General features: G+C 38.0%; 1 protein-coding gene across 3 annotated transcripts in view; it reads left to right on the top strand.

Annotated features, from left to right (window-relative positions):
• The window catches only part of SEL1L2 (SEL1L2 adaptor subunit of ERAD E3 ubiquitin ligase), a 75,673-nt gene that overhangs the window by 38,191 nt on the left and 22,323 nt on the right, over positions 1–15,159 (top strand). For 2 of the 3 annotated variants that reach the window (XM_055344070.1, XM_055344061.1), the window contains exons 3-8: positions 4,572–4,625; positions 5,078–5,137; positions 5,228–5,309; positions 6,709–6,863; positions 7,546–7,602; positions 14,615–14,683. In XM_055344070.1, the coding sequence (XP_055200045.1) occupies positions 4,572–4,625; positions 5,078–5,137; positions 5,228–5,309; positions 6,709–6,863; positions 7,546–7,602; positions 14,615–14,683 (477 nt within the window). The remainder of the gene's footprint in view (positions 1–4,571; positions 4,626–5,077; positions 5,138–5,227; positions 5,310–6,708; positions 6,864–7,545; positions 7,603–14,614; positions 14,684–15,159) is intronic. The other variant, XM_055344052.1, reaches the window with a different exon arrangement.

Here is a 15,159-nt window from a genome sequence, read left to right as displayed (position 1 = left end):
GTGGAAAATATATCTAAGACATGTAATTGTAGAAATATGAAAGTCAACATGGAAAAAGCTTAAAATGAAGAGCTAGTAAATATTGTAGTTAAGGTAGGAAAAGAGAAAAATATTGGAAATTTTTAGTCTGATATAAGAACTAGTCATAATGGAAAAAGGAAAAAAAAGGGGGGGGACCCTCTAGTTTTGTATACTATTTTCCCTTGATTTTCCCTCAAACCTGGAGCTTTCCAGAGTTGCTTGGTCAAGAATTTGCTCTTCCCTTGTTCTTCCAGCTGGTCTTCTGGGGGAGGGGTCTGCTTTGCTGATTCTCAGGTATCTGTGCCTGGACGGAGATGCCCCACCCCCTTGCCAGGTGCTGGGCTCAGTGGGATCTGTTTATCCTGTGAGGACCCTGTTCCCAGCAGCCGCCTCTCCCAGGCACAAGGTGGAACAAAGAGGAGAAACAATGGCCCTGGCCAGATTTCCAGCTCTGGAATGGAGCTCCCCATGTTTAACTAACCACAGTCTCCCCGATCGCATTTGCCTAGATGCTCCTGGGGGCCAACGCAGGTGCGCTGATCTGCACAGCTTGGGGGCCCCCAGTGGCAGGAGAGTCCTCATTGTTCTGTGCCCTCCCCACTTCTGCCAGTCCCCGGGGGAAGGCAGGATACCGGCTTTGTCCTCTTGGTCAAAGATCCCTGGGATCTGGAGCCCTGTGCCACTGGACCTTCACTCCCAGGGGCCACCTCTCTGAATGGGAATAGGGCTCAGTCACCCCCGTCCGGAGCCAGCCCGCCTAACCGACTGGCTTCTTCGAAATGCCAGAGGATATCGGACCACGATTATCGGTGAGCTCTCCCGGGCGCCCCTCCTCTTATATTGACAGCAAGAATCTTGAGACTTCACTTTCCCTGCTAGGATTTTGCCTGATTTCCCCGCTAAGCACTTTTCTGCCCAGGAAAACTCCAGCATAGATTTTTTTCCCACCTCCTTACCTTGTTAGAAGCAAAAACTTTTCTCTCTGTAGCTTTCCAGCTTTTCTCTCTTTAAATGTTAGGTGGAATTCGTAGGTCTTCAGGATGTTTTGAAAGTTAACTAGGAGAAGTTTATGGGACCAGGTGAGTTGAGGACCCCTACTCTTCCACCATCTTGCCCCTCCGTCTTTTTTCTATGTCTTTTATTTATTTCTTAAAAGGATTTTATTTATTTATTCATGAGAGAGAGAGAGAGAGAGAGGCAGAGACACAAGCAGAGGGAGAAGCAGGCTCCAGACAGGGAGCCTGATGTGGGACTTGATCCTGAGACGGAGGATCATGCTTTGAGCCAGGGAGGGGCAGGTGCTCAACTGCTGACCCACCCAGGCGTCCCATTTCTATGTCTTTTAATTAGAAGATTCATCTACTTATATTTAGAGTATAAGTATAAACAACTTACTGTTGTTAATTTATTAATTGTTTTGTCTTGTGATTGTTTTGTCTGTCTTTTCCTCTCTTGGTCCCTTCTTTTCTCATTTATTTATTTATTTGTTCATGACATATTTTGATTCCCTTCTCATTTTCTTTTGTGTATCTTCTATACATATTTTCCTTATAGTTATCATGGAGATTACATAAAACATCTTCTAGTTAAAACCATCTATTTTAAATCTTTTTTTTTAATTGATTCATGAGAGAGAGGGTGGAGGGGGGCAGAGACACAGGCAGAGAGAGAAGCAGTCTCCGTGCAGAAGCCTGACCCAGAACTTGATCCCTGTACTCCAGGATCACTCCCTGGGCTGAAGGCAGGCGCTAAACCACGGAGCCACCCAGGGATCCCCAAAACCATCTGTTTTAAACTGATACCAACTTAATTGCAATCACAACACTCCTTCCTCCCGCTACTTCATGTTGTCATTGACACAAATTACATCTTTTGATATTTTGTATTCATTAACATTTTTAGTTATAGTTATCTTTTATTCTTTTAAATTCCATTCCAGAATTAAGTTACTTTTGCACCACTAATTACAATACTACAATACTACAATATTACATACTGTATCTATCTATGTATTTATCTTTACCAAAAGCTCTATATTGTCTATTTTTATATTGCTGTTTAGTATCCTTTTTTTTTCAAGTCCTGTCAGCAGTTTTTATAAGGCAGGTCTAGTGGTGATGAACTCCCTCAGCTTTTGTTTATTGGAGAAGGCCTTTATTTCTCCTTAATTTTTGAAGACCAGCTTTTCCAAATACAGTATTCTTGGTTGACAGCTGTTTCCTTTCAGCATTCTGGATATACTAGCCCATTGCCTCCTGCTTGCAATGTTTCTGCTGAGATAATTGCTCACTTATGGAGCTTTCTTGTACATAATGAGTCTCTTTTCTCTTGCCTCTTTCAAGATTCTTTGACTTTTAATAGTTTGATTATAATGTGTCTTGATGTGGGCCTCTTTGTGTTCATCCTAGTTGAAGCTTATTGAACTTCTTGAATTTAGATACTTATTTCCTTCCTCGGATTTGGGAAATTTTCAGCCACTATTTCTTAAAACAAGCTCTCTACCAGTTTTTCCTCACTCTTCTTCTGTGACTCCTATAAATGTGGATATTTGTCCACTTGATGATTTCCCATAAGTCTCTTAGGATTTTTTTTGACTTTTCTTCATTCTTTTTGTTCCACTGACTTGATAATTTCAAATGATCTATGTTTGGGTTCATTAATTCTTTCTTGTGCTTGATCAAGCCTACTTTTGAATCCTTCTAGTGAATTTTTCAATTCAATTATTGTATTCTTCTGCTCCAGAATTTTTAAAAGGAGTTTTGCTTGCTTGCTTCCTTTCTTTTTCTATCTCTTTGTTGATATTCTCATTCTATTCATGTATTCTTTTCCTGATTTTGGCTATTAGCTTATATATACTTTTTTGTAGCATTTTGAACTGTTTTGGATTTTTTGTATGGTGATTTCTAGATCTCCATTTCTTTAGGGTTGGGATATTTTTAGACTTATTTTGTTCTACTGATTGAGCCATATTTACCTGTTTCTTCATGTGCTTTGTTAATTTTTGCTGTGATTATGCATCTGCAACTATAGCCACCTTACCATCTTTACGGACTGGCTATAAAGACTTTCACCAATCAGCATAGCTAGAGATTCTGTGGGCCTCTCAAACTTCTCAGGTGTGTGTCTTCTTTGGGCTTGTATTGTAATTTCCCAATTAGATTTGTTGGTCTTTATCAGGCACTTGTAGTCTTTTGCTTCATTTAGTGTCTATCCATGATACTGCAGGTACTCTGGTATTGCAACAAGCTGCTAAATTCCCTTTTCTTCTTAGTGACCCCAGGCATCTAAAGTATGCCAGTTCTGTTAATGCTCCAAGTTAGATGGGAAAGAAACCAGTCCGTTGAGCAGCTGCCCCAAAGCCAGAATATTGGGCCCCCATTCCAGTCTTCTCTTTCCCTCCCAAGGGAGAAGCTACAAGCTGGGCACTTTCTGCTGATTGTGCCAAGTTGTCCTGGCTTCTGTCTGTGGTATACTACAAATTCTCCAGTGCTGCAAAAAGTGGCTGAGCTCTCTTTTGTTCTCAGCAGCCCCCTAGGACTCCAAAGTATACTAGTTCTTCATTAGTGCTCTGAGTCAGGCAAATCAGAAATCATACCCATGGGCAATCCCCCCAAAAGCTGGAACACTGGACCTAAGTTCCACTCATCTCTTTCCCTCCCAAGAGAAAAGCCTTGAGTTGGGCTTTTTCTCCTGATCACTCTGAATTGTGTGCTGGCTTGGGGAAAGTACAATTGTAGGTTTAATAAAATGGCTTTTCTTACCTGTTTCAATGGATTGTTCTTTCTTGGCTTTTAGTTTGTCTGGGTTGCTAAGATTTCTTAACTGGTTTCTGGAGTTCTCATAAAGACTTTTTGGACTGTATGTGTTGCTAAATCAGTGTCTTGTGGAGACACTGGAGATCTGGAGTTGCCTCTTGCACCATCTTGCTTTGTGATCAGACTTTCTCTTTCATTCAATATAGTTCTTTCTGTTTGGATTTTTTTAATATTTTATTTATTTATGTGAGAGAGAGAGAGCGAGCACATAAGTAGGGAGGAGAGGCAGAGGGAGAAGCAGACTATCTGCTGAGCAGGGAGCCCAACATGGAGGACCCTGGAATCATGAAATGAACTGAAGGCAGCCGCTTAACCAGCTGAGCCACCCAGGGGTCCTGCTCTTTGAATTTTTTATATACATATTTTCTTTTTAAAATATGAAGAAAAATATTCAAACTTAAATTCAAAAATGTTGAAGGAAAAAGGTATTTTCCATTGCCAAGAATGGTAAGCATATACAAAGCATTGGTTATGTTCTTTTATTCTAATTTATACTAAAGCTCAGTAAATATTAGCCTATTTTCACATATATTATATAAAATTCCCACTATTGCCTTTTCCAAATTCTTACAGCCTTAGCAAAAGTATAAAAAGGCATTTTTTTGTAGGATAAGAAATAAACCAACAATACAAATTATTATGGAACAGATATTTAAAATACCTTTAACCAGTGTAAATAAGAATAATTGTGAAATAAATGGATTTAGTTAGTTTTCGTTTTCTTTTGGGTTTTAGGCATTAGGATTTTTGTCTTCTTATGGAATAGGAATGGAATACAACCAAGCCAAGGTAAGGTCATTCTATTTTTTTCTGGAACAAATCTGAATTTTTTTAAAAGGACATTGAATAGGCTCCTCTTTAGGTAAAAGAGTCACTGAGAGTGGTATTTAAAAGCACCAGCTCAATAGCCAGAAGTTTAAGGTTAAAATACCATAAGTTTCTTAATGTTCCATATTTCAGGTTTGCCATGATAGATAAATAATATCTACTTCATAGGTATTTCCTGATGATTAAATGAAATATCATGTACAATGCCCTTTTCACAGACTCCAGAGTTCACTAAGCCCTCCAAAAAATGTCAGCCATTTTTACAGATTAAGAGGATGAAATTTGGAATTTATTTTGGAGTAGTTCAAGGTTCATTGCTGGGCTAGGAATAAAAAAAAAATGATTGACTTGAGCTTCAAATATAGATGCTGGATATAGACATAGTTTTTTGTTTGTTTTTTTTTTTACTTTAGGCACTAATATATTACACCTTTGGAAGTGCTGGAGGAAGCATGATGTCCCAAATGATTTTGGTATGTAAATTAAATATTCTTGGGCCTACCTAGGTATGTTATAAATACAACCCTGTCAGAATATTAAGAATATATATGCTTGTGTTTCAGGGGTACAGATATTTGTCAGGAATCAATGTTCTACAAAATTGTGAAGTTGCCCTAAATCATTACAAGAAGGTGGCAGATTATAGTGAGTAATTCACATAATTTATTTTAAGATAAATAGACTTGTTGAGCAATTAGAAGAATAAATCAATGCAGTTGTATTTATGAAAGTATGAAATGACTATACTTTTAATATTTGTTACAATACAATTCTTCTAACACAATGTAGAGTTTTCTGATTTCTTAATAGTTAATTTTCAAAAGCTTTAAATGGATGTGCTCATCTTTTATTTTTGTTAGAATATGTACCTATGTTCTTGTGCTGTGCTATCCTTCAATTGAACATTTGAATGTAGCATCAATAAATATTAAACAGGGGACACCTGGGTGGCTCAGCAGTTGAGTGCCTGCCTTTGGCCCAGGCCATGATCCTGGAGTCTCAGGATTGAGGTCCCACCTCGGGCTCCCTGCATGGACCCTGCTCCTCTCTCTGCCTGTATCCCTGCCTCTCTCTCTGTGTCCCTCATTAATAAATAAATAAAATCTTAAATAAATAAATAAATAAATAAATAAACAAATAAATAAATATTAAACAGCTTTTCTCATTCTTACATTTGGAATATGGGATGGATTGTTAAAAATTCCTGAAGAAATGGACTTAAGATACATACACTATCAATCTCTATCACTGCACTTGAGAACAATTCAAGTAATCATTATTCTATTACCCTATCCTTTGTCTACAAAAAAATAGAGCAGGAGATTAATGTATGTTTCTAAATCTATTTTCAAAGTTGTGTATAACATTTCATCTTGCACATCACTGAACCAGACTCATGATAGATTTTTTAAATAAAAATCTTCTAAGAAGTAAATAGGGTAAGGTTCATATGGTTAATTTCTGTAATCAGAATAATATCTAAATACACATCTTTGGCATTATTAGGATCTGAGAAAGAAAAGAGGAAAATAACTGTTTCTTACTGTTAGATGCTATATACATAACAAGATCATTTCATATGCTTAATTAAATTGGAATTACTACATATAAACTCTGTTAGATTTATTCAAACAATTTATATTTATTTTCAGACTATTCATAGGAAGTAATTTAGGAGCAGTTATTATTCCTATTTGTAGTTTCTATCTTGGAAAAAGCCAGTGGTAGAAGGGGTCAGTTGCTTGCTCCTAACATCTGTCTTCTTTTCTTGAGCCTGCTTGGCCAAGCTCTTCAGTAGCATCTGATATATGTTGATACAATTTTTGTAAGGACGGCAAAAAATAATGAGGTTTCTTGTACTTTTCTCAAAACGATATAAATAAAAATCAGTACATTTATATCTCCTAAGGGTAGATCTCCTTTTCTGTTAGTAGACCAGATCTCTAAGAATTTAAGAATAGGCCTAACAGTATTTTCTCTAAATTGACTATTATCTCTTGCAAGTTTATGTATTCTAGCTATTCTCCAGTTTTTCTGTTCACAGTTGCTGACAAATTGGAAAAAAGTGAAGGTATTCCTGTGGAAAAAGTGAGACTAACTGAGAGACCTGAAAATCTGAGTTCTAACAGTGAGATTTTGGATTGGGATATATACCAATACTACAAATTTTTGGCAGAAAGAGGAGATGTTCAGATACAAGTAATGTATACAGACAGATTTGGATTTTTAGAACATGTAAATTACAAAGGGTTTGGTTTACTGAGTTCTAAAAGAGCTAACAATGTTCCATCCTGAGAAGTTAGAAACACCCCATCTTCTTTTCTTGTTCCCTGCTACTTGCAGTTTCAATAGCCTATGTGAAAGCCAGTTGTCATAGTAATGGCAAATTTTTCCTTTACATTTACTTCTAAAAATTTTACTTAAAAAAAAAAACACCTAGATTTTAAGTATAGAAAAAACACTGGATGCTGTGTTGAATTTAGTATGAATGAACTCTTACCAGCATTAAGAAGTGTTATGTCTTTGAGAATGGGAAGGGGACAGCATTTGTGTGACCTTTGATAGCCAAGAGTAAAGTCTGCTAGGTTTATGTTTCCAGACGTTGCTATATACCAGCAGACCAGCTTCCTGCCACTGAGGAAGCCAGATGCCCAGCATCAGTCACCTACCCAATAAAAGATATGGCCTGGGATGTTTTTTCTGCTTCATTTTTAGGCATACCAATTGCATCAAACTGAAATAGTATACTAAAATAAAATCACCAACTAAACATTTTCTTCACCCTTTTTATTTATTTATTTTTCAGGTAAGATATAATTGGCTTGTTTTCATTTAAATTAATGCTATTGCTAAAATAATTTTCAAAAATTGTCATTCCTAGGTATCTCTTGGACAATTGCATCTAATTGGGAGGAAAGGTCTGGATCAGGATTACTATGTAAGTCAATCTCAAGACTGTCATGTGGGATGGGGAGGAGAGTGGTGAGGGAAAAAGGAAGGAGGGTGGCATGGAAAAGTTTCTGGGGAGAGCCCATTGCTACTTCCTTGGTCAGATCCACTTATTAGCTTTTGTGGAAGAACAAAATTCACCAGAGGAAGCATTCCTACCTACCTCTAAGTACTAAGGAATAGAGGCTTCTGAAAGAGCATTTGGGGCCAGAGAGTTTCCATGCTCCCACCTCTTCTCACTGTAACTGGGGTTAGGTGAAGTAGATACCTTCACCTGCCAGCACTGGACACACCCATTCCCCAAAAGCCATCTGTGGAGAGTCCACCTGGGAGTTTCTTGGTAAGGGGTCTGAGGACCAGCCTCAAGCCACTTACAATATAATTAGAAATATTATTAAACATCTTTATAAATGTGCAAAGCTCCTTTCAATCATGTTGCTTAACCTTACTTTATCTCAATGAGGTTAGAAGATTAATTAACAACTCAAATTTATCGTGGAAGAAAAAGCAAATAAACTTGATCTACACCAGATCTCAATAAGATACCAGAGCCAGGGGATAAGATCTCATCTAGATTCTAATTGTGGTTTCAAGGCCATAGATACCCTCAGATCTGAGGAAGTACCTGGCATTCTTTTTAAAAGATGGTTTTGCGCCCTTGTCATTTTATAGAAGCCTTGTGCTCACTGTCTCCACGGAAAGCAGACCCTATTCCAACATAGTCCCAATGGCTAAACAATAGAAATATCTACTTTATTAAGGTGGTTATATAAAAGAGTAATTGTTGTTACTATTCATTTCACTTTATATTGTTTTTATGAGTATAACGTATGTTTTATATGAGGTACAGTACACGTTGGCCAAATGTCAAAGTTAATTTCATAAAATGTGATAAAATACATAGCAATTGAAATAAGCACGGGCATCTTAAGACAGCTCAATTGAAGATCTTCAGATTTTATTAATCCTCATTATAACCAAGGTTCTAGCTTCTTAGGTGGGAAGTTCTAGATACACAATATGACTCCAGTGTCAGATTTCAGCCTGCAGTGAGTTTTCAGGTTAAATAACAGATGCATAAACTGGGAAGAATTACCCATTTTCCATAAATGTGAAATTCTGTTGAGTGTGAAGCTACGCAAACCTCAGCTGTAGGTTTGGATACCCATCAATCTTTACAGGGTACATAAAAACCCTACAAAGCTAAACACTTCTGGGCAGCTCCAGCCACTATGAATACCAGATATGAGGATGAATGCCTCTATATGAGGATGAAGTATAATCCCAGGGCTGGCAATGAAGGATTCTGGTGCTGTAGTGGCAATAACCAGGCACTTGGATAACACCAAGGAGCCCAGTCGGCCTCTTCTATGGGTTCATTAACAGAGGTTTTTGTTTGTTTGTTTGTTTGTTTAAGATTTTATTTATTTATTCATAAGCGACACAGAGAGAGAGAGGCAGAGACACAGGCAGAGGGAGAAGCAGGCTCCATGCAGGGAGCCGACGTGGGACTCGATCTCGGGTCTCCAGGATCATGCCCTGGGCTGCAGGCGGCGCCAAACCGCTGCGCCACCGGGGCTGCCCTAACAGAGGTTTTATTATCTCTATTTTACAGATGAGGAGCTGAGACTAGAAGGGTAAAGTAAATTGTTTCAAGTATCACAGCTGGGTAATAATGTTAAGAATCAGAACTTGAGGGATCCCTGGGTGGCTCAGCTGTTTAGAGCTTGCCTTCCGCCCAGGGCGTGATCCTGGAGTTCAGGATCAAGTCCCACATCAGGCTCCCTGCATAGAGCTTGCTTCTCCCTCTGCCTGTATCTTTGACTCTCTCTTTCTGCATCTCTCATGAATAAATAAGTAAAATCTTTAAAAAAAAAAAAAAAGAATCAGAATTTGAAATCTGGGCTTCAGCATTCAAAGCCTGTGCTTTTCCTATTAAACCTTATTTCTTCTTTACCTGGGGGTGGCGGAGGTATACAACCTCTAAAATTTAGTTTCCTCATTTATAAAGCAAAAAGAAGGAATGATATGATTTGTCAGGTTTCTTTAGCTCAAACTTTCAAATGGTATGGTTGGGCCCCATGCTTCCCATCCAAAAGTCTGGTTTAATTTCAGAAACATCAGCATGGTTCAGGCACATTCTGGCGGCAAGCATTGGCTTGTCCATGAGGTTTCCTCAACCTAATAAACCCAACCTACATGGAGGGCTCCAGTCAAGGTTTCAAACCTCAAGACTGGTTGGCTTATGTGTCAGTTAGTTTAGGCTACATGATAAACCACTCCTCAACTTAGATGGCTTAAAACAACAACAACTTATTAAATTCCTGATTTTGGGTGGTCAGCAGTTTTGGCTGGGCTCAGCTGAGTAATTCTTCTGGTGTTAGACAGGCTCAACCAATCTTGACAAGGGTTGCTCATGCATCTGTAGAATACTGACCAGGGATGCCTGGTTTATGATGACCTCATCTGTGACACCTAGGATGACTGGGTCTCTCCACAAGCTCCTTTCCTCCAGGCTCCTGGGCTTAAATTTTTCACATGGTGAAAGAACACAAGCACAAAAGTCTCTTAAAGCCTAGGGTTGGAACTCACAAATCACTTCCACCATGTTCTTTTGGCCAAAGCAAATTACAAGGCCAGCCAACATGGAAGAGACAGGAAAAAAGGACTTCTTCTAATAGGTACAACTGCAAAATGTTGTGGTCATTTTTGGAGTTTACCACAGCTTAGCTGCACCAGGCTCAACTTGGAGTGGCATGGGAGATGCAAAGTAGTGAGAGAAGTTAAAAGGATAAACCTAATTTCTGAAAGAATGTTACTACAACTATTCCCATGGCTAGCCTCTTATCTTTCTGAGTCTTACCTCCTCAGAGAGGATTTTCTTGATCAAGTCTGTTCTTCCACCATTCATCCCATCATAGTGTTTATTTTCCTCTAGCCCATATATTCATCTTGACTTGTTTATTATTTGTCTCCCCACAATGGAATGTAAAGTCTTGTCTGTCTTGCTCATTACTATGTATCCTATACTCCAATAGTACTAGGTACATATTAGGGCTCAGTATTTATTGAATGAAGGAATGAATGAATAAATGAATGAATGATAGCATCCTAAGCATTATATGTTATAATGCATATAATGCATATAAGCATTATATGTTATATTTCAGGCCCTCAGCCTGAAAACCACCACTTGAGTCAGTATGCTAATGCTTCAGTCCATCAAAGAAAATTATTAGTGTAAGGTTCTCTATAATTGTAAGTAATGCCCAATTTACTGCCCACCAAATTAAATATTAAAATACCAGAAAATAGTTTGTCTTTTTTTTCTCTCCTCATTATTTGATTAATCTCTCTCATGAGTTGTCACTATAAGCAATATTTTCACCTCTCTCTCTCCTACTACCAAATTCATAATTACTGAAAAATATTGTATATGCGATCCTTGATTACATTATCTTGAATTTCTACACATACCTTTTAATGTAATTTGCATTCCTAAATTTATACAGGCTCAGAATGAATTGAATTAGGAAAGCTGGGTATTTGGCTGCATATTATTAAAGTGGATATGGTATAATTAAACCTAGCAGAAGCATAATATCAGATATGTAAGGGCAATTGCTTTGTCTACCTTGCCACCCATTAAAAAGACAAGAATCTGAAATCCTGAAAAGGATGATTTACAGATTTTGAGACAAAAGAAGTATTCACAATTTTTAAAAAAAATAATACATTTTCTTGGCATTTCATTCTAGGGGAAATGCTACAAACTGATTAAACTAGAGATTTTCTTGAACCAATGAAAAATCACGCTCATTGTTTTAAGAAGATATGTGTTTAAATAATAAAATTTCACTTCGCATAATGTATGGGACATACTATATTCATCCTATCTAAGATACCATCAATTATAAGGTACTTTATTTTATGTTCTATTGAGAAAGAAGAAAACACTGCCAATATAAATCACATGATGCCATTGGTAGTAAAAAGTGTCCTGATTAAAGTGTGAGGGGGGGCACATCTTAGAATCAGTAAAATATAATTGTAGGTGCTCAGTAAATATTTGAAGGAAGGATGGATGGTGCTTTAGTGTGTTTCAGGGGCTATAACAAAAATACCGTAGTCTGGGTGGTTTATAAACAACCAAAATCTATTTCTCACATTTCCAGAGGCTAGAAGTTTGAGATCAAGGTGCCAGCATGGTTGGATAGGGCCCTCTTCTAGTTTATGGACCTCTCATTGTATCACTCTTATGTAAATAAGAGTGAGCTAGCTCTCTGGGGCCTTGTTTATAAAGGCACTAAGCCCATCCATGAAAGCTCTGTGCCAGTCACCTTCTAAAGGCCCTACTTCCTAATACCATCGCCTTGGGTATTAGGTTTTCAACATATGAATTTTGAAGGGATGCAAATATACAGACCACAGCAGATGGATGGATGGATGGATGGATGGATAGATGTATGGATGGATAGATGGATGGATAGATGGATGGATAATTAACTCTTTGAGAGCAAAGACTCATCAAAGTAGCTTGCATGATACTTTCACATAGTGTTTAGTAAATGTTTATACAATTAAAGCAATAGCACTAGAGGCAGGTTAATTTAAAGACAAGTAAAAGAGAACTGAAATGCTGAATAAGCCATGAGAGTAGAAGGCTGTAGAAGGGGAAATTAGAGAAAGCTTCAATTCCTCTGGTCTTTATGGGATCATTATATTTAAAGATGGGGAAAACTCCAGGATTTTTATTTTCTTCTGATTCTTATTTGCTTATTCTCTTTTAACAATTCAAATATAGTTTCTCAGAGTAACTTTTTCCCTGAATTCTCCATTGCCAAATATTTTGAGAGCCAAATTCTGCAACTGAACTTGGAAAATTATTTCACAGAGTCACAGTATGAGAGCTATAAGGGACTATAAATCTTAAAATCTAGCTCCCCTGTTTTAGAGATTTATAAACTTATCCTTTCATTCACTCACTCATGCATTTATTCCAGAAATATTTCCTACGTCCCTGATATACAGTAGACACTTTGCTATGTACAGGAGTTTCAACACTAGAGGAGACAGAAAGTTAAACAGACATGTAAATCAATGGATGCATGCCATGAGAGTTACCTACAGGTATATTTGGGTCTTGGCTCAGTAGAGGCATTCATAAGAAATACCTTCATTTTCTATATTAGTGGGGTCTGATAAATGTGATTGGTAAATCATGCATTTGATCATACATTTGATTTGTTTACTGAGAGATGATTGATAAATCATACATTGCTACAATTTCCTCCTATCCAATTGACAGGTTATTCCAGACATTTGGACAGCATTTGTTGTTTCAAGATTCCCTTATGCTCATAAATTTCCAATGGCTTCAATTTTCTACCAAATAAAATAGAAGTCTTGACCTAGTATTCGGGACTGTTATAATATGGCCCCATCATATTTTTGTAAATCTTAGCTTTTGGATATTCTACTTCAGCAATGACTATTTCCTAGACATACCTTAGACATTTCTATCTCTGTTCCTTGCTCATGTTATTCCTCCAGACTATGATGCCCTGTTGCCCTGGAGAATCCTCTCCATCTTTTGTGAGACCTTTGTCCTCTTTCTTGACACCTTTCATGAAGGCAGAATAATAAGTGCATGGAAATTGAAATCAGGCTCCTTGTGGGACTCTAGTACCAGCTGCTTGACTTTGCTCTAGTACCATAGTGCAGGCTCAGATATTAATAGGACCTTCCTTACAGTGCTGTTGTGAAGAGTAGAAAAGACAAAGCTTGTAAAACACATATGTACCATTCTGATATTCCATACCTCTCTAATTCTTTCCAGTGTTCCTTTTTTCCCCATCTATGACATATTGTCATTGCTATTTGCTTATATGCCTTTCTTCTCGGCAGTACTGGTAGAGCGCAAATGTAGGGATGGTGTTTTTTATTCATCTATGAACCACTTATAATACTTAACATATTATCATATATATGGCACTTTTCAAGTTGCTGAAAGATTAAAAGAAGAATAGAAGAGGTGGATAGATGAATGGGTATATAGTGTGTGAGGTTCAACATTGGTGCCATTTGTATTTAGTTATGTTCACAAGGCAGACTGACTTTAGTGACAAGAGGTGACTCCCAAATAAAATGGCAATACCTCTGAGGCAAATGTGCATGTAAAAGAACTACTCACATTTCTTCCTTAAATCTTCTCTTGTCTTTATGAAGGAGCAGATCCTTGTACATCCACCTAGTCAAGGCTTTTTAAAGAGCAGAAGAGTTGTATCCTAAAAAGACACTTGGGAAAGCATCTTCATTTCTCATTCCTGAGGCAGATTTCTTTTAATGCTTTGTGTAGTTTCTGAGGAGAACTTCTGGGAGGTCAAGATGAGGCCTAGGGAATGGGGCAACAAGGGCCAGGTCAGCCCTTATGTGTTCTAGACTGAACATTTCAATTATGTGATGACCTAAAAAGAATCAGAGGCTTGACTGGCCGCCTTCATTTGATTTAGAAAGAATTGGCCTAAAGTTTACCTCCATGAAAAGACCCGGTCTCAGCAGACAGCCAGATGTGTCCTGTTTTACTCACTCTGCCTTATAAACATTAGGAAGCTACATATCCAATTCTACCAAATTGAACAAACTGTCTTATAAAGTAAGTACATAGCGTCGACATCGAAGCATACTTTTTCAAAGTAATGAACTCCAATAATGTAGTTCCAATGCTGGGATTCATCTGTCCTCCACAAAGCCACATGCCCATCATCCCTTTCCACATATAAGAAATGAGTCTTCACATTTAAAAATCATCCATGTGAACCATGTATGGCTCCCATTCTTCAAGTTTATGGATGAAATAGCATTTGAAATAGTGCCCTAAGCAGTGTGGGTGCCTTATAGATATTTTTTGAATGCATGTTAAATGAAATAAAGTTTGGTTTGAAAAACTGTTTTGTAGGATACATGTGTGAATGTCAATAATACTGTTCTTTTCTCTCCAGAAAGCATTATACTACTTCTTAAAGGCAGCAAAGGCTGGGAGTGCAAATGCCATGGCATTTATAGGAAAGGTATGTGCTTCATCTTGATAATTTTTTTTTCATTTCTTAAAAATCTTAAGAAAATAATGGTACCAGCTAATTGAACCCAGTATGTCATGACAGATGTCTTTCATGGAAGCAGCCAACCACAACATTCCACTACAGACTGAGGATAGCATTCTTGAGGTGATGGTTTGAGACAAAGGCCCATACAACAGCAGCATTTATCTGGGCACCAAAAGCAGCCTTGAAAGTGTACCTGGCCCAGGGTTCCTGGACTGAGTGTAGTTCAGAGGCCCCTACCTCCACCATGACTCCCTATTCTGGCCCGTAACAAGAGATCTGGGCTAGTTGAACATCTAACTGGTATAACCCAATGAGGTACCTAGATCCTACACCCTGGGAATGAGAACCAGCTCTAAGGGGGACCAAAGCCCATCCTTGGCCCCCCTATCAAGGGATGACCCTTGGCTGCTGAGTAACTTTTGTGGACTGTTCCTCTAGAG

The sequence above is a fragment of the Nyctereutes procyonoides genome, unplaced genomic scaffold (assembly GCF_905146905.1).
Source record: "Nyctereutes procyonoides isolate TBG_1078 unplaced genomic scaffold, NYPRO_anot_genome, whole genome shotgun sequence".
NCBI classification, from domain to species: domain Eukaryota; kingdom Metazoa; phylum Chordata; class Mammalia; order Carnivora; family Canidae; genus Nyctereutes; species Nyctereutes procyonoides.
Note: the sequence above shows the minus strand (reverse complement) of the source record. Positions and strands in the feature narration are given on the sequence as shown.